Below are 27,130 nucleotides of genomic sequence, written 5' to 3'. Positions count from 1 at the left end.
TGAGCACCACAAAAGTAGGAGCCCCTACTGGGAAAAAACAAACTAAAAGCAAAAAGGATGTGGTCCATGGCTCAAGTGGGAGAATGCTTGCCTAGAAAACAGGAGACTTTGAGTTCAAACTGATAATCAACTAACCAGTAAAAGTATCTATATTGGCCGGGTTAAATTAATGCTTTGTCTACACCAAGGAAAAGTAAGCTCAGTGTATGAGAGGGCTCAGAGCTGGCCATCAAGTAGGTAGCCTGCCAGGCAGTGTGCACAGCACAAGGTCACTCTGGAGACCAATAACCATGGTGGCATGCACGGAGAGGCATAACCCAGAGGCATGAAGCCAACTGTTAGCCATGCTTACTTTGGGAGGCGTGACTAATGGGGGGAGGGGAGAGGAGGAAAGGGGGGGGACTTCCATTCTGCATTTTATTAGCATTGTACTGCCTTGTATTTTTCACTAAGCATGTAAAAAGTGATTTCTGCATGGTAAGGGGGAACATTGTCCTAAAAGAAATATACTGATTACCTGACTTATGTAACTGTAACTCCTCTGTACATCACCTTTAAAATAACAATAAAAAATAAAAGTGATTTCTATAAAAAGGCATTTTATACATATATATATATATATATATGTATACAAGTGCAGCCAAAGGGTACTGAGCAAGAAAACATGCCAGTGCCCTGATATTTGGCAATCACTGTAAGTTAAATATTCATTTAGGGACGTGATGTGCCAGGCACTAGAACGGTCATACCAGCACACCAGCCCCCACATTCTCACATCAACACGAAGTAGACAGGGACACAGGATGCACTCACTTGCCAATGGCAGAAGCAGGGCATAGCAATGAAGTCAGGGAGACCCCGAGGAGTGGGACAGGGGAGTGAGGAGGGCAGATCCTCTGGGCAGAGAACAGTGGTGGCAGTGCTGCCTGCCCTGGTTGTACAGGAGGAAATGATGAACCAAGGAATATGCTGGATGTTCTGAAGTCTTTCAAAGATGCACAATGCGCAGACACTATACAAGAGTTCTGCAAGTTATGCAGGCTAGTGGGAGAGAGGGATGGGAGGAGCAGTGCAGCTGAACAATGTAATGGTTAAGTGAGTTACTCCAAGGGCAGCAGTGCAATCTTCATCTCCCAGCAAGGCCAAGGAAATCCATCCTCCAGGTGAGCCAGAGGCTCATTCTGCTGTCCTTGCCCACTGTCCTGGAGGACACTGTCACAGGAACTTCAGAGGTACTGGGAATGGGGATCAGCTAGATGGACTTCAGAGACTATTCTTGTCTGTTGCCCGTGAGAGCAGCAGGGCTACCCAGGGTCCTGAAGTCTGTGGCAGAGAGCCAGTGAGTGGACTGTGAGGCCCAGAACTTCAAATTATATTGATAACAGAAAACTCCCAAGTGGGACAGCAGGTGGGTTCCTTTCAGTTCAGAAAGTCCTGGTTTCTGGAACATTGTAAGGGAATCAGTTTGGAGGCTCTAGCTAGATCTCCAGGACACAGTACCATGACTAACTACCAGCGTGGGCCATGGGTAAGGGATGTGAGGCCAGCACTGGGGTGTCCTGCGTTTGCAGTACTGAGGCCTTGAAACCTCGGTGACTGTCTGTGATCTTGTAAGAAGGACTGGTCTCTCAGATCACTGAAGTGCCATCAGCCAGGCAGTGAAGAGCCCTTGGCAGCCTAGTTGCTCCCAGACTGCCAAAGAGAAGTGGATGAGCCCAGGACAGACACACCACATAATTTGAACTCCATGTCACCCCTCCAAAAGTCACAGAAGCCACTGTCCATGCAAAGTGGAGGCCTCTGACGCTGGGCCCAGCTAACAGCAGCTCAGGGTGGGGGGCTTCTTGCTGTCCTGTGTCTCTAATATACTTCTCTCCATTCCTGTAAGAAGAGGAAAAGCACATGAATCCAGTATCCTGTAGCTGACCCTGCAGGGGCTACCTATCCAGGTAGCTGATGCCCTGAGCTTGATCCCCAGACCTGTCCTTCATAGCCTGGATGACCTGGCACAGGGCAAAAGGCCTGAGTGGGGCATTCCACATAGTGGAACTGAGTGGGTAGCAGTATGGACTGGGAGAGCCAGAGCCAGGACATATCCACAGAGCTCAGGATACCTGGGTTGGGCCAAGGAGGGCCTGGCATGTGGGGTGAGGAGGCTATAGTCCTCAGGCCAGGTGACAGCTCAGAGATGAGGAGTTAAAGAGAACAAGGTAAGGAAATGGCAGGGTCTTGGGTGAAGGGAATGGTGGGTATAGTTTCTGGCCTCCAGCCTGTGTCCTAGGCTGCGGCCTATACATACGAATGAGGTCTCCATCGCCGACCTGAGGCCGGGTGCTGTGCCTCTTCTCCAGGTCCTGCAGAACTGACTGCTCAAATGCCAGCGCAGCGACACGGCTGAAGAATGCCTTCACATTTTCTCCTGGGGACCCATAAGAAAGCTGTGGCTTTCCCTAGATGCAGGTGAGTCCAGGAACCAGGCCAGTCCACCCTCAGGTCAGCTGTATCCCCTTCTAGAGCACCTCTGACAGTAACAGTGACCACAGAGGGTGCAGCCCTACACATCCACGTGGGCAGAGCCCTCCAACCTGGCTTCTCACCTGGCTTCGCCCAGGCTATTTCCTCAAACCCAAGCTTTCAGTTCCTAGCACCCACTCTTCCAACCAGTTGCTCTGGGTGCTAGGACAGGTAGAGCTCAAGACAGACTGAGGACAATGAGGCCTACAACTTCCAGCTCTGTTCTAGAACATTCCGTGTGCTGAAAGCTGACCTCTGTTTATCCTCCTACAGGTGGAGGCAGCTGTTTATCAGGGAAGAGACAGAGTTCTAGCACTCTATGTTGGGTAAACCAGGGTGGTTGTGGGGGTGCTGGAGAACACAGTGGTCTGCCTGGCAAGGCATGGCACGGGCTACAGTTCTTTCTGTCCCTGGGTTAGGCCTCTGGAGATAAGATGCCTCTCAGGCAACAGAAGGCACTGCCAGTCACCACCAGCACAGCTGGGCTATGAGGCCAGCATGACCAGAGCTGCAGATGGGTAGGCAAGAACTTCTGTATCATGGTAGGCTCATCAGGACTGGGAGTTCCCCGGACCCTAACTCACCTGTCTTGGCTGACACTGACCAGTACTCTGCTTGCATTTCATTGGCCAGGTGGACAGCCTCCGCTTCAGCCTGTTCACATGCTGCCCCTGACTGGGAGAAGTAGCCGTCATGGCCTGATATTCCAGGCCTTCTGTGGGGAGATCACTGGGGGAAGGTGCCTGGCAGAAGGCAGCTGCCACTTCCCTACCCTTGCTCCCCATTTCTCCCTGGGAAGGTAGGCCTTAGCGCAGAGATGCTGCTTGCTCAGAGGTACCATCTTGATGGTCCCCAGGAAAATCTGAGCGCCACCCATCCTTCTATAGGAGACAGCACATGAACTCGAGTTCTCTTCCCTTCTTTCTACTTTAAGGCCATGGGCCCATCAGAACCACCCCACACCTCAAACTTGAGCAAAAAGCATAGGCATTTCCCCAAGGGCCACCTAGGCCTTCAGCTTCAATCTGCTCACCAAAAGGTCCTTCTTGGTTCCCACAAGGAAGATAAAGCAGGCACCCTCCTCATTCTCTCTCAAGGCATCAGCTAACCACTGCCTGGAATGCACAGAATGTCAGGCTGAGAGATGTCATCTTCTTTCCCCAGGGAGGTCCAAGGAAGACTAGGAACCAGGATGCAGACTGAAGTTTTTCACAAGGCTGGGAGCATTGCCCACACTGGCTCAGGGAAATCTGTAGCCAGTAGGGTCTCAATGGACTTTGGGGGTGGGCAGATAAAAAACACTGATCAGTGGTGGTGATCCAGTCCTTAGCTGTGAACCTGTACTTAAACCACTTAGCATGATCACCCTCACAGAGCTTGGGGGGGGGGGATGCAGGATTGTCAATATCCCACAGAAATAAGGGCCCATTAGCTGGATTATTTCTGGCAGAAGCAGGATGGCTTCCTGGAATTGGTAACATTGCCTATAACTCTCCCCAATACAGCAAGGGTCAAATCCATATTGCTTCAGAGAATACTGGTTGTAAAGTTATCAGGGTTCAGGGCAAAGTGAATATGTGAGGCCCCCTCATTAGAAGTTGCTTAGGACTTACTCACTACATAATCAGCCAATAGCTAATGAAAGCAAGTGTTGGTACTTTGGCTCATGAGTGCAGGCACAAGTCTTGGGTCAGAAGGCAATAAGACAGTGATCTGTGTGTGGGCAACTGTGTCTCACAAGTGAGAACCAGTCACTGAAATCTATGGTCAAAGGCCCAGCACAGGAGCCTAGGTTTGGATATCTCTTCCAGAAGCATCTGGAACCTGAGGGACCTTGCAGGGGTTGCAGAGCCCAAGTACTTGCCTGGTGTGTTCCAGAGTCTGCACATCAGTGAGGTCAAAGGTTGTGATGATCACTAGACATGGGAGGAAATGTTACCAGCCAATCAACAACCAGCAGGGCCAACAATAACAAAAGAGGCTCTCTTCCAGCATCTTTCACCTTTCTAGACTATGAGGAACCTCTGGCGCAGCCCCAGGGCACTCATCCCTGGACCTCTTGATGGAGGCTGAGGAAAAATCCTGCGGCTATCGTCTGAGACCTGTCCTTCCACTAGTCCCTCCCCGACCTGTAACTTAGGCAGCAGAGCCTCAAGGTGAAATCTAGAGAGGCAGGACAAGGTAGATAGGGAGCTCATGAGCCCATGTGCATTTTGGCAAGGAGACCCTCTTCCACTTTTGGCAAAGGACGTTCAGGTAAGGGCCTTCACTTTTCAGCACCTCAGCTTCCCCATCGGGTGAGGAAATGATAAAATGGTGAGAATGATACCTCTAGTTCTCAGAGTTACTATAAAGATAAGCAGGGACAGCTGTTCTGAAGAGCTACTGGTCCCTGGACCTAGATTTCCAACTAATTGCAGCTAAGACTGCATGAGAACAGGAACAACCAGCTTCAGAGAAATCAATTTCTAGGGAGCTAATGGACAAAAACCTAGAAGACAGTCCTTATGGTTAGCCACCCTCATCACTGACCCTGCTCTGGACTCTTGGTATCCAGAGTGGTTCCTGGGGAAAGTCTACATAGAGAACAGCCTCCATAAAACTCGGTTCCCTACTGCCCCCTGGGGGTCTGAGTGGACTGGGCGGTGGCTGATGGCTGCAGGAGCCCCTGCTCTCCCGAGGGGAGCAGAGAGAAGGTGGACGCGGAGCATTCTCACGATGGCAGCCCACTCCTTGTTTGCAGAGATGTGATAAGCACCTCACACCAGGGAGGCAGCATTCCCTCAGAGAGAAGCCTAGCGAGGCTGGAAGGTTTCAGAAGGCCACAGTGGACCTAGCTGAGCTGGACCTCCAATCCAGGGCTGGGGTGAGGTGCTATGGTTTGTTTCATGGTTTTGCTTCTTTCAAATTTGAAAATGCTGTGAATCTTACACCTGTTCTTAGGCCTGATTTAGGATCCTTCTTATAGTTCTTCTACTGGAATTCCTTTCTGTCTTCCTGGGGTTGGCATGGAAAGCTTATGCTGCTGCCTCTGCTGACTACGTGCCCTGCCCAGTGCAAGGCTGTCCTTGGCCATGTTAGCAGTGGGCACTGAGCCCTGCTGGCCCCCCCATCTGAGATCTGCCAATCCTACAGAATTCATCCTCTGGCCTAATCCTCTAACCCCACTGCTGAGACAGGATAAACCTTTTCTCACCTCCCCTTGGAGTCTAAGGTTGTTCTTTTCTAGAATACCTGGCAAACAACCCTCTCTGAGCATCCTTCTGAGCTGAAAACAGGCTGATACTAGCCAGCCCCGCCCAGACCCAGACTCCCTGAGGTGTGATTTTCAAAGCCAGACTGGGCCCTAGCTTGAAGGCAGCTTCCCCCACTATCTTCTAGAACTTCCTCAGTGGGTCCTGGAGGACAGAAAACTGGTGATTCCTAGGGCTGATTCCAGCAGGGAGCCCCATGCTGCATGTGGCTGAGGGCCCAAAAATCATGGCTGCTTACCTTGGGCACCGCGGTAGTAGGCAGATGCGATACACTTGAATTTCTCCTGCCCAGCTGTGTCCCAGCTACGAGGTGAAGACAAGAGAGAGGAAAATGGTGGAGGCAGGTTAAGCGGGGAGGCTAGTGAGATCATGGAAGGGATATTTAAGGACCTGTACAACTGTGCCAGCCTCACATGGGCTTCAAAAAAGTACTTGTGTGAAAGCTATGCACGGGTGGCTCATGTCTGTAATCCTAGCTACTTAGGAGGCTGAGGTCTGAGGATCAAGGTTTGAAACCAGCCCAGGCAGAAAAGCCCATGAGATACCAATCTCCAATGAACTATCAAAAAGCTACAAGTGGAGCTGTGGCCCAAGTGGTAGAGCACAAGCCTTGAACGTAAAAGCTAAGGAACAGTGCCCAGGCCCTGAGTTCAAGGCCCAGCACCGGCACAAAAACACACACACACAAATTCCTGTGTAAACCAGGTGCTGGTGGCTCATGCCTGCAATCCTAGCTACTCAGGAGGCTGAGATATAAGGACTGCAGTTCAAAGCTAGCCTGAGCAGGAAAGTCCATGAAGACTCTTATTTCTAGTTAATCACCAAAAAGATGGAGGTAGAACTGTGGCTCAAGTAGTGAATCACCAGCCTTGAGTGAAAAAGCCAAGTGAAAGGACAAGGTCCTGAGTTCAAGTCCTTGTACCCGAAAAAATAAAAAGATGGACTTAGAAGCTGATTCTTGCTTCATGAAAAATGCTAGCCTTGAGATGCTAGCCTTGAGCAGAAAAGCTCAGGATCAGGGCACAGGTCCCAAGTTCAAGCCCCAGGACCAGCACCAAAAAAAAAAAAAAGACTGTGAGTCAATTTTCTCTGCCCCTAGCTACATGATCCATCATCGGTACCTCAAGAGGATTCTCTTGGATTCACAGTGCCTATGCGAAAGGCAGCTGTCCAGATGAATGGAGTTGCAGCTTAGGCCCCTTTGACTGTGACACTATAAGGGAGCATATGACAGTTGACACTATAAGAGAGCATATGCTCTATGAATGAAGCCTCCTACTGGGGCCCCAGGCTAGGCCCTCAGCCGGCTGTGACAGTCACTTGTTTGTGTGTGACTAGGGCATTGTTTCACCTTTAGGGATGTGTTTTGTATCCCTTGGGTAACTCTGACCCAGAAAGCCAGAGCTGTTAAGACAGACAGAGCTGGGCACTAGTGGCTCACGCTTGTAATAATCTTAGCTACTCACGAGGCAGAGATCTGGAGATTGTGGTTTCAAACCAGCTGGGGCAGAAAAGTCCTTGAGATCCTTATCTCCAATTAATCAGAAAAAAGCCAGAAGTGAAACTGTGGCTCAAGTAGTGGATCACCAGCCTTGAGTGAAAAAGCCAAGTGAAAGCACAAGGTCCTGAGCTCAAGTCCTTGTACCAGAAAAAATAAAAAGATGGACTTAGGAGCTGACTCCTGGCTTCATGGAAAACAATGCAATGATGGATCCATAATGATGTCTGTGATGGGCACAGTATCAGAAAGAGAAAGATGGATAAGCTGAAGAGGATGTTCTTGTTGTGATTTAGAACAGGATGGTGGTCAATATGCAGAGATGAGCCTAAAATCCATTTCACATTTTATTCTCATTTAAAGTCAATGGATCAAAATTTAACTTATCTCAGTAAAACTGAAAAGGAGGCAAATCAAGACATCAATGGTCTGAGGCTGGTTTTTTGTTTTTAGCAATCCAGTATGATGCAATCTTTTTGGCTGCATTCCTTCATTAATATACTCATATTTTCTTTCATCTCTTTCTTTTTTTGGCCATTCCTGGGACTTGAACTCAGGACCAAGGCACTGTTTCTGAGCTTTTATTAAAAAAATTATTTATTGTCAAAGTGATGTACAGAGGCAGTGAGTACATATCTTATCAAACTTGTTACCTCCTCCTTCATTTTTTTCCCACCTTCCCCCCCTCCCTTGTTCCCTCTTCACCCTCCCCTGAATTGTACAGATGTTTTACAGCATATTGTCTTGTAAGTATTGCTGTTGCTTGATCAAGGCTAACATACTACCCACTTGAGCTGAAGGGGGAATGAAGAGTTAAAGTACCTCATTTTCAGGCAGCCCCCGTTATGAGCAAACCTAGGGCAAGCTTATTAGGGCCCAGCCGGTAAGAACTCTAACCGCCTGGGAATGCTTAACTCTAAGCGCCCCTAGAATGCCTCAAGCCCTGAGCCAATCAGATTTGTACCCATAATCTAGCTTGCTTAAACACCTGATTGCTGTAACTTTGTCTTTTGCCTTTATAAGCTCTGTGTAATCGCAGCTCGAGGCTGGCTCCTAACCTTCGCTGTGTAGGTGGGTAGGACAAGGCCCAGGCCATGGCCCTGCTTGAATAGTCTTGCCTTGCTATTGCATTTCGTTATGTCTGAGTCTCGGTGGTCTTCTTGGTGGTGGTTTCGCGACTTGGCATAACAGAGCCACAGCGCCACTTCCAGCCTTTTCTGTTTATGTGATACTGAGGAATCAAACCCAGGCTTCATGCATGTTAGGCAAGCACTCTACCACTAAACCACATTCCCAGCCCCTTTCATCTCTCAAGGAGACTATGGGAAAGTGACGGGATGGGGCTGGAGATGGTGCCAGCTGGGTGGCTGGTAATTGTCTCAACACAAGACACTGATAGGCTGCAGCAGAGCAGTTCCCTGCTTTGTCCTGGGCTCACTAATTAGATATAGCCCTCAGCCACAGTGAAAAATCAGCCACCAGCCATCTCTGCAGGGCTGCATCCGGGCTGCCGCCACTGGCTCTTTGCTCTTCTCAGTTTTCCAACTCCTTCAGCGTCACAGCTCTGCCTATGTACCATGTCTTTTGCTCTCAACTGATTGTTTACTGTAGGACAAAATATCATTTAGCACCAAGACTGCACTGGGGCCCTGTCTAGGCAGACTTGGGAGCAGACACCCATAGGATCTTTGGGCTCAGCCTAGGCAGGGTAAGGAAAGAGGATGAAGCCAGGGAAGAAGATCCACAGATGAGGAGAGGGGCCCAGAGAATGCCAGCAGGAAAGAATGGGACAGTTACTGCCAAGGAGGAGCACAGAGAAGGAAGAGGGGCCATGCAGGAGAGCATGTGGTTGCAGCTGGAACCTGGGCAGCCCAGAAGTACCTTCTAGGTGCCAGAGGGAAGGGAAGGGCTGAACACATGGCACTCTGGCTGAGGTGAGAAAAGGTGAGCCCTAGGGAGACCTTGGGCTTTCTGGAAGAAATTGAAGGAAAGAGGTCTAAGCCAGTAGGGTCATAAGAGGCAGAGGTAAAGCTGTGGCAGTGAAGACAGAGGCAGAAACAAGAGTGGCTGGGGGGATCAGAAGTTACTTTCTAAGTTGGGTGCTGGTTGCTCACGCCTGTGATCCTAGGTACTCAGGAGGCTGAAATCTGAGCATCAGTGTTCAAAGCCAGCCCAGGCAGAAAAGTCAGTGAGCTCATAGTGGTAGACAGGGCACTAGTTTTGAATGAAAAAGCTCAGGGACAGTGCCCAGTGAGTTCAAGCCCCACAACTGACCAAAAGAAGAGGAGGGGGGAGAGGGTGGGAGAAGAGGGAGGAGGAAGAGATTACTTTCTTATTGAGGGAAGATGAGCATCTCCCATCTGGGGACGAAGCATAGGTCTGACTTTGGGCCCATTGTACAGATGGAGACAGGTTCAGAGGTCAGGAGAGATTTGCCAGAGGCTACCCTGTCTCTTATAAGGTCATGGGAAGTCCAAGTGGATCCAGTGGGGGAGGAACCAGAGCCCAGGAAGGGGGCCTGAGCTTTGGCAAGATCAGTAAGTTACCAGGGGTAGGTAAGTGGGCAGATCAGCCGGTGACTGTCCTCAAATCCAAGACAAATACAAAACAAGGGAGTGTGAGAACCAGTAAGTGCCCAGCCAGGAGGAGCCAGGAGGTCTGCGGAAGAGAACTGGAATGCCATTCTCTGACTCTCATAAGGCTGACAGCTGCCTGAGAAAGATCTTGCCCTTAGTGTACAAAGGTCACAGATTCTACCCTAGGTGTAAACTATTCAGCTTCGAACTTCCCCAGACCCTGGAGCCTGGTGGGAGCCTAACCAAATTGGGTTTGTTTGCTGCTCACCTTCACCTCCTGTTTACAGGAAGCCACCAATCCTAGGACTGTTCCCCCCATTCTGGTGTGGGTAACTTCAAAGAGACTGCTACCTTGCTTTCTGCATGTATACCCTATTTGATGACTGATAAAAGCCCTGCTCACAGGACCCTCTGGATCTGTTGTTGACGGCAGGCAGCAGGTCCCTGGCACTTCAAAACCTGTTCCACAGTCCGGTCTCCATCATTGCTTTGCTCCCAGCTATGGCAGGCCAAGGTGCTCGCTGGTGGTTTGCAACAAGGGAGTGTCCAGGATCTTGGGGAGTCATGAAGCCTGATTTCTCAAACTACCCCAGGCTCTGTCTTGTCCAGATGGGCCCTTGCTGGGCACCAAGGGGCAAAACTGACCAAGGCCTTTCCGAGGTGTCTCTAGGAAGCCCACCCTCAAGCTTTGTGGGAACGAGCAACACGCAGCAGTGACTTACATCTGCAGGCTGTAGGGAATCCCAGCAATCTCAAAACGCTCAATTTCAAAGTCTACCCCAATAGTAGCCTTGTAGTCACGGTCAAAAACATTCTTGCAGAACCTGTAGGAGGTGAGGAAGTCATCAGAGAAATAACTTCACAAAAGTGGATGTGGTCTGTAGGCAAATAAAAGTCCAGCAGTAGAGACTCCATAAAGAAGGGAGGGTCCACAGAGGCAATGGATGGTTAGGTATGTTAGTCAGCTTTCAGTTACTAAGTCAATTTGTAATCATCAATTTATATAGAGAAAAACTTTGGGCTTAGAGATTTGAAGGGTCCAGTCTCTCATTGATTAGCCCTGTGGCTTTGGACTTGTGTCAGGGCAGCATGTAATAACAGGAGTCCCTGGAAGAGCAAAATCACCTACTTCAAGGCCAGAAAGAAAATCGCAAGGGAGAAAGCAGCCAAAAAAGTGTTGCTATGGAGAGACAAAGGATAAAAAGACAAAGGATTCCAAAAGCAATACTTGCAAAACCATTTGGTGTAAACCAACTGAACAACTCAGGGGGTAAGGGGTAGGGGGAGGGGGGAGGGGGGAATGAGGGAGGAGGTAACAAATAGTACAAGAAATGTACCCATGGCCTAACGTATGAAACTGTAAAAAAATAAAAATAATTTTTTTAAAAAGTGCTGCTATTGCCTTCAGGGACATACCCTCAATGACCTAAAGACCTCCCACCAGGCCTCCCATCTCAAAAGATTCCACTACCTTCCACAGTCATGTGGACACTGATCTAAACCATAGCAACAGGGCAGCCAACAAGAATGCTGTGGGGAAGGAGACTGCAGAAGCTCAGATGACAAACAGCGAAACGAAGGCCCTACTTCCCAGGGTTGGCAATGTGGGGCCTGCGTGAGGGCCCAAGGAGACAGGAGATCCATGACAACCTCCTAAGATTCCTGGCTATCTGCCGATGCCACCATCTCCCTGATTCCTGGTCCTGCTCCCATTTGGCTGGTCTTTGCAGCAGCCACAACAGTTCCTAGTATGACAATTTATCTAGGCCTTCCAAGTGCATGTGTGACAACCTGATACTAGGAGTTGTGGCTGACCTGACTGGGAAGGAGGAAGCTGGCAGGACGTACCTGTGGATGAGGCTGGTCTTCCCAACGTAGAGATCGCCAACAACAACCACCTTGGAGAGTTTGAGCCTGGGAGAAATATGTCCATGTTGCCTTTTAGCATGGTTTTGAGTGTCTTCAGCATATACAGACCCTTCCTTCTCTGAGCTTTGTGTGTGCCAGCCTGCCATTCTGGATGAATGACAGGCTGCCCGGCTGAGCCACTCCATCTTCACTTCCCTGGCCCTTGGAGGGAAGGGTGAAGAACTTGCATTTGTTCTGGAGACTTTTCTATCACTCAAGTTATAACCTTGGCCCTACTTGTCCAAAAGTCACTGTCCTGAGAATCAGAAATGGGCACAAGGATAGGCTGAGGCACAGGCTAAGAGGAAGAGGACAGAGCACAGGGCCGGCTGTGGAAGCCAAGAGATACATCCAAGATTTGGGGTGGGGGAGGGCACTGTACCAGATACACAGACACAGAGCCTATGTTGGGGAGACACTGGCACTAGGAGCAAGCAGGAAGCCCTGCATTTTTCCTTCTATGTATCCCCTGGGCTGTGTGTCTCAGCTCCTTTCCAGAAGGCACTCCCTGCCCAGGACACCACTGTCATCTGTTCACTCGGGAGCTATCTGTAAGGGTTTGACAGGCCAAGTGGTGCACCAGGAGTAGCACACAAACATCTACACATCTGGACTGCACCTTGAGGCAAATTGGATTGAGGCCCTTTGGTGTAAACTGCTCTTATATTAAACAAAGGAAGAAAATGGAAGGACGAAGGGTGAACAAATGCAGCAGTGGTACAGACATGATATTGAAAATGAACTAAACAACTTGTGGGTAGGGATAGGGGGAAAAACTGGGAGAGAGCACAAGGGAAGGGATGACGTTGTCCAGAAACAAATGTACTCTTTACTTATTAAACTATAACCTTTATATCACCTTTATAGCATTTTTTTGGCTGATCTTGGGGCTTGAACTCAGGACCTGGGCACTGTCCCTGAGCCTCTTTGTACTCAAGGCTAGCACTCTACCACTTGAGCCACAGTGCCACTTCTGGCTTTTTCCAAGTAGTTTATTGGCGTCTCATGGACTTTCCTACCTCAGCTGGCTTCAAACTGTGATCCTCAGATCTCAGCCTACTAAGTAGCTGGGATTACAGGTGTGAACCACCAGCTGGAATAACAGGCTCTCTCTGGCCACTCTGCCCAGCTACTGGATGAGATAGAGACTTTTTTTATTGTTGGTCATGAGGCTTGAACTTGGGCCTGGGTGCTGTCCCTGAGCTATTTTTCTGCTCAAGGCTAATACTCGGCCACTTTCAGCCACAGCACCACTTTCAGTTTTCTGGTGGTTAATTGGAGATAGAGTTTCATGGACTTTCTTGCCCAGGCTTGCTTTGAAAAGTGATCCTTAGATCTCAGCCTCCTGAGTACTAGGATTATAGGCATGAGCTACTGGCGCCCATCTTTAACACTTTTTTTTTAAAAGAAGAACTCTCCCCTCCCCACCTTACCCTCCCCCCCCAAAAAAAAGAGAAAAGGAGATTTTCTTGGTGGTATGGAGTTCTGAACTCCATACGGTGTTTGTCCCAACTTGTGTTCACTAGGCTGGTATTCTATTACTTGAGCCACGTCTCCAGCCATGTTTTCACTGGTTATTTTTGAGATAGGGTCTCATGTCTCCTAAGGGCATGTGCCTGAGCTGTGATCCATCTACGTCAGAATCCTTTCATTATTGGGATGACAGGCACTCAGTCCAGGCTTCTATCGAAGAAGATAAAGTTTTGTGAACTTTTCTGCTCAGGCTGGATTCAAACTAGGCTCCTCCTATCCCTAGCCTCTTAAGTAGTTAGAATTATAGGAATAAGTTATTGGTGACTGGATCAGAATTTTTCTTTTTTTAATTTTAGCAATATTAGAGATTGGACTCAAGGCTAAGTCATGCTTATAGCCCTTTTTTGTACTATTTATTGTCCAGGTAGGGTCCCACTTTATTCCCAGGTTGGCCTGGACGGTGATCCTCCTACTCATGCTTCTCAGTGTCGCTGGAGATAATAGGTACAGGCCACTATGCTCAGCCACTGTGCTTCCCCTGTAGCCCTGTAGCTGGGGTAATAGGTATGCATCACACACATTGAGTGAAATGTAGTCTCACAAACTTTTAGGACTGGCTTTGAACTTCAGTACTTCATTCCCACTCCCCAAGTATCTAGAATTACAGGCTTGAACTACCATGCCTGGCTAGAAATTATTATTATTTTTTGGTCAGTCGTGGGGCTTTAACTCTGGGCCCAGGCGCTGTCCCTGAGCTCCTCAGCTCAAAGCTAGCATTCTACCAGTACAGCAACTGATCCACTTCCGGTTTTTCTGGTTAATTGGAGATAAGAATCTCATGAGCCAGGGCTAGCTTTGAATCAAGATCATCAGATTGCAGCCTTCTGAGTAGCTAGGATTACAGGCATGAGCCACCAGTGCCTGGCTTAGAAATTCTTTTTTTTGGCCAGTCCTGGGCCTTGGACTCAGGGCCTGAGCACTGTCCCTGGCTTCTTTTTGCTCAAGGCTAGCACTCTGCCACTTGAGCCACAGCGCCACTTCTGGCCATTTTCTGTATATGTGGTGCTGGGGAATTGAACCCAGGGTTTCATGTATACAAAGCAAGTACTCTTGCCACTAGGCCATATCCCCAGCCCATAGAAATTCTTATTGTATTATCTTAAAGGATCTCAATGGTTGAAGTGACCTGGGAACACATCTAACAGATATTTCCTCTGCAAGAGGACACTTTTATGTCACAATTCATGTCGCTGCATCCCAGAAGGCAGGGAGCTGTGTCTACTCCTCAGTTAGGTGTCCCTCTCATTTAGGTGCAGGTATGAAGTTATTGCCAGAATGTCACCGTGGGTAGCCTGGTCTCAGTGTTCTTCTTCCAGTGCTGTTGTGTAGGGACAGGAGTAATACATATAAAGTGCTTGCTATGGAACAGCATCCCTACCTGATGTTATTTACTTATTTATTTTGTCGGTCATAGAGCTTGAACTCAGGGTCTACATGCTGCCCTGAGCTCTTTTGCTCAAGGCTAGCACTCTACCATTTTGAGCCACTTTGTTTTGTGGTGGTTAACTGGAGATAAGAGTCTCACAGACTTTCCTACCTGGGCTAGCTTTGAACTGTAATCCTCAGATCCCAGCCTAGGCTGGGTGGCAGTAGTTCACACCCATAATTCTAGCTCTTCAGGAGGCTGAAACCCGGAGGATCTCAGTTTTTGGAGCCAGCCCAGGCAGAAAAGTCTGTAAGACTCCATCTCTAATTAACCAGCCAAACACTGGACTGGAAACAGGGCTCAAGGAGCAGAGTGCCAGGTATGAGTAGAAAACCAAGTTAAAATGAGTCCCAGAATCAGCACACAAAAAAAGAGAAATATCTATTCTCAAACAAACTGGAAAATATAGGGCAAAAAAGACAAATGTGTAGTACAGTTGACCTACTAAAATTAAACCAAAAGGATATGCGCCACTTAAACAGGTTTATAACAAGCAATGAGACTGAATAAGAGGCCGAATAAGAGGCAATAGGAGGCTCCAAAGAAAAGTTCAGAACCTGAAGATTCCCTGCCCAATTTGATCATACCTTTAAAGAACACCAATATTCCTCAAACTGATCCATAAAAAGATGGAAAGACGTTCCATGTTCATAGGTTAGAAGAATTAATATTGTGAAAATGGCTGTACTGCCAAAAGCAATCTAGATTCTGTGTAATACTGATGGAAGTCTCAATGTTATTCTTCCTAGAAATAGAAAAATCAATCCACAAATTCATATGAAAGCATAAAAGACCCCAAATAGCAAAAGCAATTCTAAATAAAGAATGCTGCTGAAAGTATTAGTAGACTTCAAATCATACTACAGAGCTATAGTATCAAAACAGCTTGGTCCTAGCACCAAAACAGACCAGAAGGGGCTGGGAATATGGCCTAGTGGCAAGAGTGCTTGCCTTGTATACATGAGGCCCTGGGTTCGATTCCTCAGCACCACATATACAGAAAATGGCCAGAAGTGGCGCTGTGGCTCAAGTGGCAGAGTGCTAGCCTTGAGCAAAAAAGAAGCCAGGGACAGTGCTCAGGCCCCGAGTTCACGGCCTAGGACTGGCCAAAAAAAAACAGACCAGAAGACCAATGGAACACAATAGAAGACTCAGAAACAAAACCCACAAAGCTACAGCCAACCAATTTTTGACAAAGTATTCAAAATCACACACTGAAGAAAAGACAGTTTCTTCAACAAATTGTGCTTCCCCAGACTGTTTCTCAACTTGCAGGAAACTGAAACAATTACCAGAACCAAAAAACAATCCATGGAATGAGAAAAAAAATGCCAGGTAGTAATCAAATACAGGGTTAATATCCAGATATATAAAGGGCTTAAAACTTGCAAAAGAAAAAAAATAGGCAGGCGAACTGAACAGACAGTTCTCAGAAGAAGAGATGCAAATGTCTAATAGGTACATAAAGAAATGTTTACTATCCATAGCCATAAAGGACATACTAACCAAAAACTACACTAAGATTCCATCTCATTCCAGTAAGAATGGTGTTCATCAAGAAAACAAGTAACAACTGCTGGCAAGAACACAAGGAAAAAGAACCCTCCATGCACTGCAAATGAGTGGAGCCACTATGGAAATCAGTATGGTCAAAAGACCAAAACTATACCTCCCCTGTGACCCTGCCACACCACTATTTGGCATATATCCAAAGGAGAGTAAATCAATATATTAAAAAGACATCTGGCAAGAGTGCTTGCCTCGCATACATGAAGCCCTGGGTTCGATTCCCCAGCACCACATATATAGAAAACAGCCAGAAGTGGCACTGTGGCTCAAGAGACAGAGTGCTAGCCTTGAGCAAAGAGAAGCCAGGGACAGTACTCAGGCCCTGAGTCCAAGGCCCAGGACTGGCAAAACAAAACAAAACAAAACAAAACAAAACATCTACATACCTATGTTTATTGTAGTATTGTTCACAGTAGCCAAATGGTGCAATCAGCTGAGATGGCCAACAACAATAAAGAAGATGAGCTATAGATACACCGTATACAGTATATTATATAGTCGCAAAGAAAAGTGAAATCATGTCATTTGCACAACAATGGATGGAATCAGAGGACATATTGAGACAAGCCAATTTTAAAAGTCCAAAATATTGTACTACTTCCACTCATAGGTGGAAGCTAGGCCTAAAAGACATACATTTTAATGTCTATATGTATATAGAAATTATATGTATATGTATATAGACATATGCATATACATAGTATAAAGACATAAATTTAATGTCTATACACATATGTATATACACTGACACACATAAAGTTACATATATAATATTAATACATATCTATCTATATGCACAGAACATGAACCTAACTATGGAATTATTTAAGAGGATGAGAGGAAGAGGAAAGGGATAAAAAAATTACAGAGGTGAATAACTGAAATACATTGCAACCATGTGTGAAGATAGCATAAAGAATCCCAGTGAAAGCTGTTGATCACTAAGGGCTTGGAGGGTAGGAAAAGATAAAGCAATAGAGAGGATTAATCAGAGCAAAACAAAACAAAAATTGTGCACATCTGAAATATCTTGGTTGAGCCCTGTGGTACAACTAATATACATTAAAAGAAAAGTAAAACAGGTTCTGTTGGATGGAGGGGTAGGTACCATCTGGAGGGTTTGGGGTAACAGGGCAGGGTGGATGAGGGTGAATATGGCTGACGTAGTTTGCATGCATATATGAAAAGAGAACAATGAAATCTGCTGAACTTATTTTCAGAGGGAGGTGGGTAAAAAATAGCAATAAGAGGGGATGAAGTATACTAAAGTATATTGGTAATAAAGAAAAGAAAAAGCCAGGCACTGATGGCTCACATCTATAATTCTAGCTATTCAGGAAGCTGAGATTTGAGGACTGCAGTTTGCAAACCATCTATTTGGGGAAATCCAGGATACTCTCTCTCTCTTTTTTTTTTTTGCCAGTCCTGGGGCTTGAACTCAGGGCCTGGGTGCTGTCCCTGAGCCTCTTTATGCTCAAGGCTTGTGCTCTACCACTTGAGCCACAGTGCCATTTCATTTCTAGCTTTTTCTGAGTAGTTTACTGGAGTGAGAGTCTCACAGACTTTTCTGCCCTGGGCTGACTTCGAACTACAATCGTTAGATCTCAGCCTCCTGAGTAGCTAGGATTACAGGTGTGAGCCACCAATGCTCAGCTCGTCTATGATACTCTTTTTTTTTTTTTTTTTTTGCCAGTCCTGGGGCTTGAACTCAGGGCCTGAGCACTGTCCCTGGCTTCTTTTTTTGCCACTTGAGCCACAGCGCCACTTCTGGCTGTTTTCTATATATGTGGTGCTGAGGAATCGAACCTAGGGCTTCATGTATTGGAGGCAAGCACTCTTGCCACTAGGCCATATTCCCAGCCCCTCTATGATACGCTTATCTCCAATTAACTAGTAAAAAGTGGGAAGTGGAGCTGTGGTTCAAGTGGTAGTATATTAGGCTTGACTGGGAAAAGCTAAAGTCTCAGTACTGACATATATATCAATATACATATGTAGATGCTCATTAATACTTATTTGTATATATACATACAAATAAATAAAAGTACAAATAGAAGTGTTTCAAGGGTGGGATTAAGTGGTAAAGGGCCTATCTAACAAGTCAAAGGGAATTCAAAGAAAGGATCTGATACCTAGCATGCACGAAGCTCTGGGTTTGATTTCTTCAGTACCACATAAACAGAAAAAGCTGGAAGTGGCGCTATGGCTCAAGTGGTAGAGGAATGGCCTTGATCAAAAGAAGCTTGGGATAATGCCCAAGTGCTGAGTTCAAGCCCCAAGACTGGCAAAAAAAAGGCGGGGGGTTAGACCTGAAAACAAACAAACCAAACCCCAAACCAATGAACCTCAATATGGCTCATTCCCATATTCATTCATGTACTCATTCCCCTTGGTCATTTTCCCCACATCCCAAGTCCCCATAATGCTCACCCGACAGTCCCTGTGTTCCTGTGCTGACAGGCTGTGCTGACCTGCCCATGGAAATGTTCCTTGAGCTGCAAGCAGGCGTCAGGTGTATACCACTACAAAGAGACACAGACAGACATAATGCATTGAAGAACTGCAGCTTGTTACCTGAGCCAAGTGTCAAGGGGTAACCAACTTCACAGCCTTCCCTCCTCCCTCCCTTTCTAGGCCTTGGGGCCTGGTAGTCTCATTAGCTTTTTCCATTCTCTGCCATATTGTAGGCTAAACACACACACACACACACACACACACACACACACACACACACACACACTTTCTCAGTACTGAAATGGTGTGGCTATGGGACTTAGCCAGCAGACCCTGGTGACCTCTGGGTGGGATAGAGAAGAATATACTCTTCTCTTCTCTGAAAACAGGACACATGCCTCGAGCTGTCTCACTGGGGCAAGGAGCTCCAGAGCCAGAGGCAGCCAGTTCAAATCCAAGTTCTACCATGTTGGGCTATGTGATGTCAGGCAACCTTCTCTACCTCTCTGATCCTCACTGTCCTGTTCTGTAAACAGGGTCCTTCATTCCATGTACTCTTGACTATTTCCTGCCAATCATACTTCCCTTCCTTTCTACTGATGAAACATCTATCTCCATTGTCCTTGGTTTCCACTGGCAAGTCCCATAGGGGAAAAAACAACCCAACTTCAAAATGGAAACCCCAGGGAAACTGTCCAATGTCTAAAGCTTCCAGTGTGTGAAGGAACAGGGAGAAAGGAGAAGAAGAAATGTCTACAGACACAAAATATCCAGAGCTTCCAGCCACTTCCTTCCTGATTACCAGTCTAGGTATAGAATCCAAAAGATCTAGAAGGCTGGAGAGATGTCACTCCACACCTGTATCAAGGTAAACCACAGAAGATGGGCTGCTACAACCAATAGTAGATTGTAATACAGAGGTGAGATCTCAACAGAAGCTGAAGGCAGAATCAAATGAGAAAGCCCTGGATTTGGGGACAAGAAACTGGGAGTGCTAATTATTGTTATTTGAGACAAGGTCTTGAAGTCAAGACCCCTCTTCCTCAGTCTCCTGAGTGTTGGAATTACAGGTATGCTCAACCACAGTGGACTGTTTTGTTGTTTTCCTCTGTATGTGTGTACACATGGGCACACATGCACACTGCTGATGGAACCCAGGGTCTGTGCATGCTAGGCAAGTGTTTTACCATTGAGCCACTTTCCAGCCCCTGGAGTCTTACACTGAGTACAGCAAGGAACACCCACAACTCTAAGGGAGTTCCTGTTTACCATAAGCAAGGTATCCAGTGGAAGAGGCATTATCTTAATGTAAGTAACAGCCAACTCTGAGAGATTAATTTCCCCATGGTCACACAGATTAATGATGGATGATTCAGGAACCACATCTAGGACTCTCTGACTTATAACCCTTATAACCTCCATTTCTCTGCTGCCCATGTCACCACTAGCTGTCTTTTGGGGGAAGTCAATATGCACTCTGTCAGTTTTCCAAAGAGAAGACAGATTTCTTGAATCCATCTGCCTGATTTCCAGGGCTGAGGGTAACCTGGGAGAGCTGGATAAATCCCAGGGTCATGAGAGCAGCGCAAATCAAAAGGGTTGGTCTTATGACTGTCTACCTTAGGGAAGTTGGTGATGACACGGTCCCGGCTCACAGGAGGTCCCAGAGGCATCAGAGATGACTTCATTGTTCTAGAGATCTGTGGAACTAACCAGATAAAGAAAGTGTTCAATAAAATTTATAGAGGCCATCCTTTTGGACTAGCCTTCTGTACTAGTGACCAGCAGACTAGATCAAACCAGAAGGGAGGCATTCACACTAGGTACCATGTGACAAAACTGAACTTTGAACCTGACCAGTTAAAAAAAACAAAAACAAACCGAAGAGATTTGCAGTAATTAACGGGGCCCAGTGTATCTGAGCCAGTATGAATTTAAAATCAAAGTCTCCTCTATTTTAGCTTTATAAAGAAAGTAATTTTGAAACAACCATTTGCTTTTCATTTTGTTTCTGCCTTCACCTGTCTGTCTATAAAACCCATATCTTGGCCAAGTGCAGTGGTTCAACCAAATAGGGTTGCACTGAGGAGGCTGAGAAAAGAGGATGGAGAGTTTGAGGCCAGCCTGGGGTACACAGTGAGATTCTGTGGCTTGGGCAGTAGCTCACACATGTAATCCTAGCTACTCTGGATGCTAAGATCCAGAATCTCAGTTTGATGCTAGCCTGAGTAGAAGAGTCCATGAGATTCCATTTCAAAACAAAACAAAACCAGCAAAAAGCTCAGGTTTAAGTAGTGGAACATACCAGCCAAGCAAGTGTGAGGCCAAGTTCAAACTACTTACTGGCACAATCAAAACAAACTAAATCTAACATTCTCTCTCCACTCCTCAGAAGACTATTTCACAGGAGTTTGCTCACTTATAGAATCACGCATAAAATTAATTAAATTCTATCGTTTGTTATTTTTTTGTTTCACAAGAATTGGAAAGTCCTAAAGATGTATGTACTTAAGAGTTCCTATCTTCTCATCAGTTTTAGAACCAGATCTTAGGCTTCCCTCTCTGTTAGGGGAGAGGAATCAGGAGGCCATCCAGACACAGGAAGTCAGACCCTCTCTCAATCTGTGGGCAGTATGGTATGGGAGGCTCATGTGTGACCCCCAGCTATGGGAGTCATTAAACTCGGTCTTTTCATTATAGATATCTGAACCTGTCTGAGCTTACCTCCCTCGAGGTAAAACCCCCATCTGTGTGAGTCAGGGCTCAGGTAATGGAAAGGGGGGACGGGGTGTCCTGGCTCTGAGCCAGTAAGGATAAAGGCTCTGAGTTGTCAGGGGACTTTAAGTTTCAGGCCTTGTTTTTCCAGAAAGTCTTCATCCCACCCAGGTTCCAGCTCAAGTTAATTCAACATCACCTTTCCCGCCCAGCGTCCTTGATATCCCTGCCTTAGCCAAGGTCAGTGTATCCTCTATTTGAATCTGCTGCTCTCCAAGAACAGCTGGGGCCAGGCAGGTGCTCAAGGAAGGGAGGAGGCCCCGGCCATAGGCCTCGTTCAGATTCTGAGGGGGGGGGCACCCTGGCGATCCTAACCTCTAGAATTTGTGGGCGCGGGGTGGGGAGAGGAGGCGAGCTTCTGACCGCGAGCTTAGAGGACTCACCCACTCTGGCAGCCGAGGTTCGGAGCTCCCGGGCTCAAGTTCCGCGGCGCCTGCGGAGCAATCACCACAGCAACGAGGGCCACCTGGGACTGGCGGGCGTCTGACGAATCCCAGAGGTCAGGGGGCGGTGACTGCTGCCGGGGCGAGTTCCGGTAGGCGATCACCATAGCAATAGTAGCTTCCCGGGGCGGGGGAGGGGTCTGGGACCCACCGGCTCAGAGACTTCCGGATGCAGCTGGAGGGTGGGAGATCACCATGGCAACAAGGGCGGAGGTGGATAGTCGGCGGTGGGCGGGACCAGGGGTTCAGTGGGTGAGGACCGAGGTCTCCGCAGCGGGTCTGAGTGGGGCTGCGGTCTCCGTAAAGGGCGGTGGCAATCACCACGAGTGCAGTGGTATTGGTGTTTGATTGCAGCCAAGTACTCTACCAACAGCAAGAGACCGACATTCCTTATGTCTGCTATCTACTCACCTTGCTATATAGATTTGAACTGATAAGCCCAGATTTCAGGGGTCTCCAAAGACCACCAAGGAGCCGATTCAGATGCAAGTACAGAGTCTTTATTGCAAGCTCGAGCCTGGGCTCACAACCTTCACCGACACAGCGGTTCTGAATTGAGAGCCCTGCCCCTCTATCTAGCAGGGTTTTTATAGGGTTGTCAGGGGCGTTTCATGCATCATAGTATCATAAAGCAAATTACATTGTGCCACAGGAAAATAAAACGATTTCAAAAGCTGGTTGGTGCAACTGGTGGGGGGAACAGGTCTGGAAAAGGTGGTTGGCTGGCTCATGAGGGCGGTCACTTAAGCTCGGTGGTCCGGGCCCTCATGACTACGTGCCATCTTGCAGGGCTGTCTAGCTGTTATCTTGTTGCCTGAAGAAGCAGCTAGACCTTGAGGCCTTCCCACCACCTGCTGATTGGCTGAAGCTGGGGAGTTTACCACAAAAAGGGGGCTTGAGATATGTTTCCTAGAGTCTAAGTCCTTGGCATTTTCTTAGAATAGCTGCTAGGGAATAATATTGTTAATAGTTGGCTGTGGCTGAGAGGGACTGATTTTAACTCCCTAAGTGTGGGGAAGTAAAACAATTTTATTCAAGCTCAATTATTTAGGCAGGACCATAGGTACGTTTTGAATAATGACTCCACTGACTTATGGCTGCCTAAATTATTTAGATTGTATTGATATTTTGTCTAGGCCTTACAGAACCAATGCTGTCTGAAACTCATGCCTGGCTTCTAGAGCTCACGCTAGAAAATTCATTCCTTGCTTAATGGCTCTTAAAAGGCTGACTCCTGCCAGGTGCTGGTGGCTCACACCTGTAATCCTAGCTACTCAGGAGGCTGAGATCCGAGGATCATGGTTCGAAACCAGCCCGGGGAAGAAAGTCAAAGTCCATGTATCTCCAATTAACTGCTAAAAAAAAAAGAAAAAAAGCTTCAAGTAGAGTTGTGGCTCACATGGTGGAGTGCTAGCCTTGAGAACCAAAGCTCAGGCACAGCTCCTAGGCCCTGAATTCAAGCCATGGGACCAGCACTAAACAAACAAATAAATAAATGCTGACTCCAGCTAGGTGCCAATGGTTCAGGTCTGTAACCCTAGCTACTCAGTGTTGTGCCAAGTCGCAAGACCACCCCCAAGAAGACCACCGAGATTCAGACACTCCGAAATGCAAAAGCAAGGCAAGGCTTTATTTAACGAGCTGCCAACTCGGGCCTCGTCCTACCCACCGACACAGCGGAGGTTAGGAGGAAGCCCCGAGCTGTGATTACACAGGGCTTATAAAGGCAAAGAACAAGGTTACAACAATCAGCTGTGCAAGCAAGATTAGAACACAGGTACAAATCTGATTGGCTCAGGGTTCGATTCTAAAATGGGGTTCACGTGGTGGGGCCTGACTTCAAAGTCTGGCACCTCACTCAGGAGACTGAGATCTGAGATTCAGGTTTGGAAGCTATCTGGAGCCGGAAATTCCGGGAGATTCTGATCTCCAGTTAGCCAGATAGAAGCCAGAAGTAGAGTTATCAAGTGGTAGAGCACTATCCTTGGCTCATAGACAGTGCTCAGACCCTGAGTTTAAGTCCCAGGACTGATATATATATATATACATGTATATATATATACATATACACACATATTGTCATCATCATCATCATCATCATCATGACTAAGATCCTCTGAACTAGTTTCTGTCTGGAAGGTGAGGTGTGTCTGGTTAGAGTAGACATGGAGAGGCCCTTATAAAACCAAGTAACCAGATTCTCAGAGGTTCAAGCTTCCCAGTGTTGAGAATTTGCTTGAATTGAACTGCTGAATATAATTGTCACAGCCAAGGAAACTAAAACGCACACATTCAAAAATATTTGCCACATGAGTTAGACCTGAAAATCGGAACCCAGATTTTCTGACTCAGCTCAGTGCTCTTCACATCATTTTCCTCTGAAGGAACAGCAATAGGAGGCATTGTATCACAATATGAGATCCTTGGTACACAGATCCTGAGTCAGTCATCTTCCAAGGGAAATGGGCTGATGTTTGATGCCTTGGTTAATGCTGTTTCAACTGCTAAGGTGAAACTGAAGGTTCCCTGTTTCCCCCCATCTTCTTTTACTCAGAGTTGAAATGGCCCTGTCTACTTCAAAGGTTTCATTGTTACTAAAGACTTGGGTCTTTTGGCATAGAAAAAATAGAAATGAAATCAAGCTAAGTTTGCAGAGAATACAAGCAAGGCTTCTCAGCTTCTGAGTGGAAAGGAGCCAGTAGTGACAGACCAGGCTGTTCCCATACTGTAGGGAGAGGGGCCTTACTGATTTGCTGGGGTAGGTTGTATCTTGCCTGAATGATTTCAGATGCCAAGGAGTTCCTGGGTATGACAGAAGCTGCAGGAATCAGGTGCTTTAAGAGCATAAGGATAAGGTTCACAGGACTCAAAGTGCTTATGCTGCTGCTGAGGCCGTTGCTGAAATAGCATGAAGGTAGATCAGTTCTAATGGGTAGTGAACATGGCTGCATGCTAGGATGCATAGAATTTGACCCAAAGGTTAAGGCAGCAAAGTGGAAGACAGACACAAAGTCTTTTCATTCTGTGCCAGTTACCATCAGACATATGCAGGCCCAACTGAACAGTCAGTGTTTTCAATAAAAGTGCCCTTTAGGTCCCTGAAAAGTAAATAAATAGGCAACAGTTATTAGAATTCACAGTCAGAGATGTTATCTACATCAGAGCTGGTAGGAAACTAATAATTTATTGCCCAGCTGTGTGGCCTACAAAAATAGTGATTTTGAAGTCAGTAACAGATGAAAGAGGGTGAAAGTGTTAATGCAACTAAAATATGCTCAGAACTATAGTTTAAACCCAATACCTAACTCACTTTCAATAATTTTTCAATTATACAACTTAAACTTAGGGGCTGGGGATTTAGTTCAGCAGAAGAGCGCCTGCCTGGAGAGTGCAAGGCCCCGAGTTCGGTCCTCAGCTCTAGAAAAGACAAACAAACAAAAAACCTTAAACTTTTTTTTATTATCTTTAAGTAGTTGTACAAAGGAGTTTTAATTTAACATACCAATTTATGAGTATAATGCATCTTGATCAATGTCACCTCTGTCAACTCTTGCATTGCTCTCCCCATCTCTTCCAATCACAACCATCCCCTCAATTACCTAGTTCCATTTTTACATGTGTACATTGTATATTACTACTATATTTGGCCCTCTTTTTTCTCTCTATTCATCTGCCCTTCCTCTCCTTGACACCCTCTGCTCCTGACAACACATATTTTAGGACCCTGGTATTCATTTTGTTAAGCTGTAAGTTGGTAGGAGTTACACCACTGCAAACCTCCTCTGTGTATACCATACTTTAAACAATATGTTAATATATATGCATATGACACTCTATGCTTTTATATACGTTTATAATTTAGCTCTAACTTCCACACAGGGGAAATGAGATGCTCTTTGCCTCTTTGAACATGATTTATTTCACTTAACATAATGTTTCTTTTTGGATCCATCCATTTCCCTGAAAATGACATTGCTATTCTTTGTAATGAGTAAATTAAAATTCCATTGTGTGTGTATGTTGTGAGTATGTGACATTTTCTTGATCCATTCAAGAAATATTATGTATTTATTTATTTGTTTGTGCCGAAGCTAGAGCTTGAACTCAGGGCCTTGTACTCTCCTTTAGCTTTTTAATTTTTTTTCCTTCAAGCCCAGAATTCTACCCACTTGAGTCACACTTCCACGTTCAGCTTCCTGGTTGTTAACTGGTGATAAGAGTCTCTCAGATTTGTCTGCCCAGGCTATCTTTGAACCTCGATCCTCAGACTTCAGCCTCCTGAGTAACTAAAAGTACAAACATAAGCCACCAGCACCCCCTTTCAATCATGAAAGCATTTTAAAGACATTTTTTGTCTGCACCCACCCCCACCCCTTCCCCATGCTGAGGAACTTAAGCCCATCCTTTTTTTCAGCTTCAGGCAAGGTCATCATGCTTCTTATCTCAGTGACTACAGGAGTGAAGGAATGTTCAGGATAGCAAGACATATACAGAGACTAACAGTGGTACATTAGGAAATAAGCCGTCCAAAGTCATGCCTCTCAGCATGTATAAATGAAAATCTAGGCTATGCACTGCCAACAGCTTAGAAAGAAGAGAGGCTTTCTCTTTAAAATACCTATCCTTTGTTTTGGGAATAAGGACTGCAGCTTTTGAGATAGTATCCCACTGCACTCCTTTAGCTGGCAAATTCACAAACCTAATTTCCTTTTCTGCAAAATTTGGCTTTTATATGTGAATTCAGCTTCTAGTTAAAGGACTAAATTGTCTGTGTTGAAAATGCTTTCTTGGGCTGGGGATATGGCCTAGTGGCAAGAGTGCTTGCCTTGTATACAAGAGTTCCTGGGTTCAATTCCCCAGCACCACATATACAGAAAATGGCCAGAAGTGGCGCTGTGGCTCAAGTGGCAGAGTGCTAGCCTTGAGCAAAAAGAAGCCAGGGACAGTGCTCAGGCCCTGAGTCCAAGGCCCAGGACTGGCCAAAAAAAAAAAAAGGAGATGAGTCTCACAGGGACTTTTCAACACAGGCTGACTGTGAACTATAATCTTCAGCTCTCAGCCTCCTGACTAGCTAGGATCACAGGCATGAGCCACTGGTGCTGGGCTCAAAAATGCGTTTAGAATGTAAAGTTTTATTAAGTCCATTAACCACTCATTTGTTCTACATGTAACAAAAACTT

The 27,130-nt window shown here is 46.5% G+C and overlaps 1 protein-coding gene across 1 annotated transcript; it reads right to left on the bottom strand.

Annotated features, from left to right (window-relative positions):
* Positions 1 to 1,723: 1,723 nt before the first annotated feature.
* Rab36 (RAB36, member RAS oncogene family) lies at positions 1,724 to 22,024 on the bottom strand. The gene is made up of 11 exons (XM_048343523.1): positions 21,891 to 22,024; positions 20,352 to 20,440; positions 18,709 to 18,800; positions 11,691 to 11,756; positions 10,565 to 10,666; positions 6,007 to 6,071; positions 4,379 to 4,430; positions 3,548 to 3,629; positions 3,099 to 3,189; positions 2,300 to 2,419; positions 1,724 to 1,881 (listed from the first exon to the last, which is right to left on the bottom strand). Exons 2-11 carry the CDS (start codon positions 20,418 to 20,420, stop codon positions 1,817 to 1,819), a joined length of 804 nt encoding a protein of 267 aa, XP_048199480.1. The 5' UTR covers positions 20,421 to 20,440; positions 21,891 to 22,024; the 3' UTR covers positions 1,724 to 1,816.
* Between the last annotated feature and the right edge of the window lie 5,106 nt (positions 22,025 to 27,130).

This window comes from Perognathus longimembris, chromosome 3, assembly GCF_023159225.1.
Source record: "Perognathus longimembris pacificus isolate PPM17 chromosome 3, ASM2315922v1, whole genome shotgun sequence".
Taxonomy (NCBI): Eukaryota; Metazoa; Chordata; class Mammalia; order Rodentia; family Heteromyidae; genus Perognathus; species Perognathus longimembris.
Note: the sequence above shows the minus strand (reverse complement) of the source record. Positions and strands in the feature narration are given on the sequence as shown.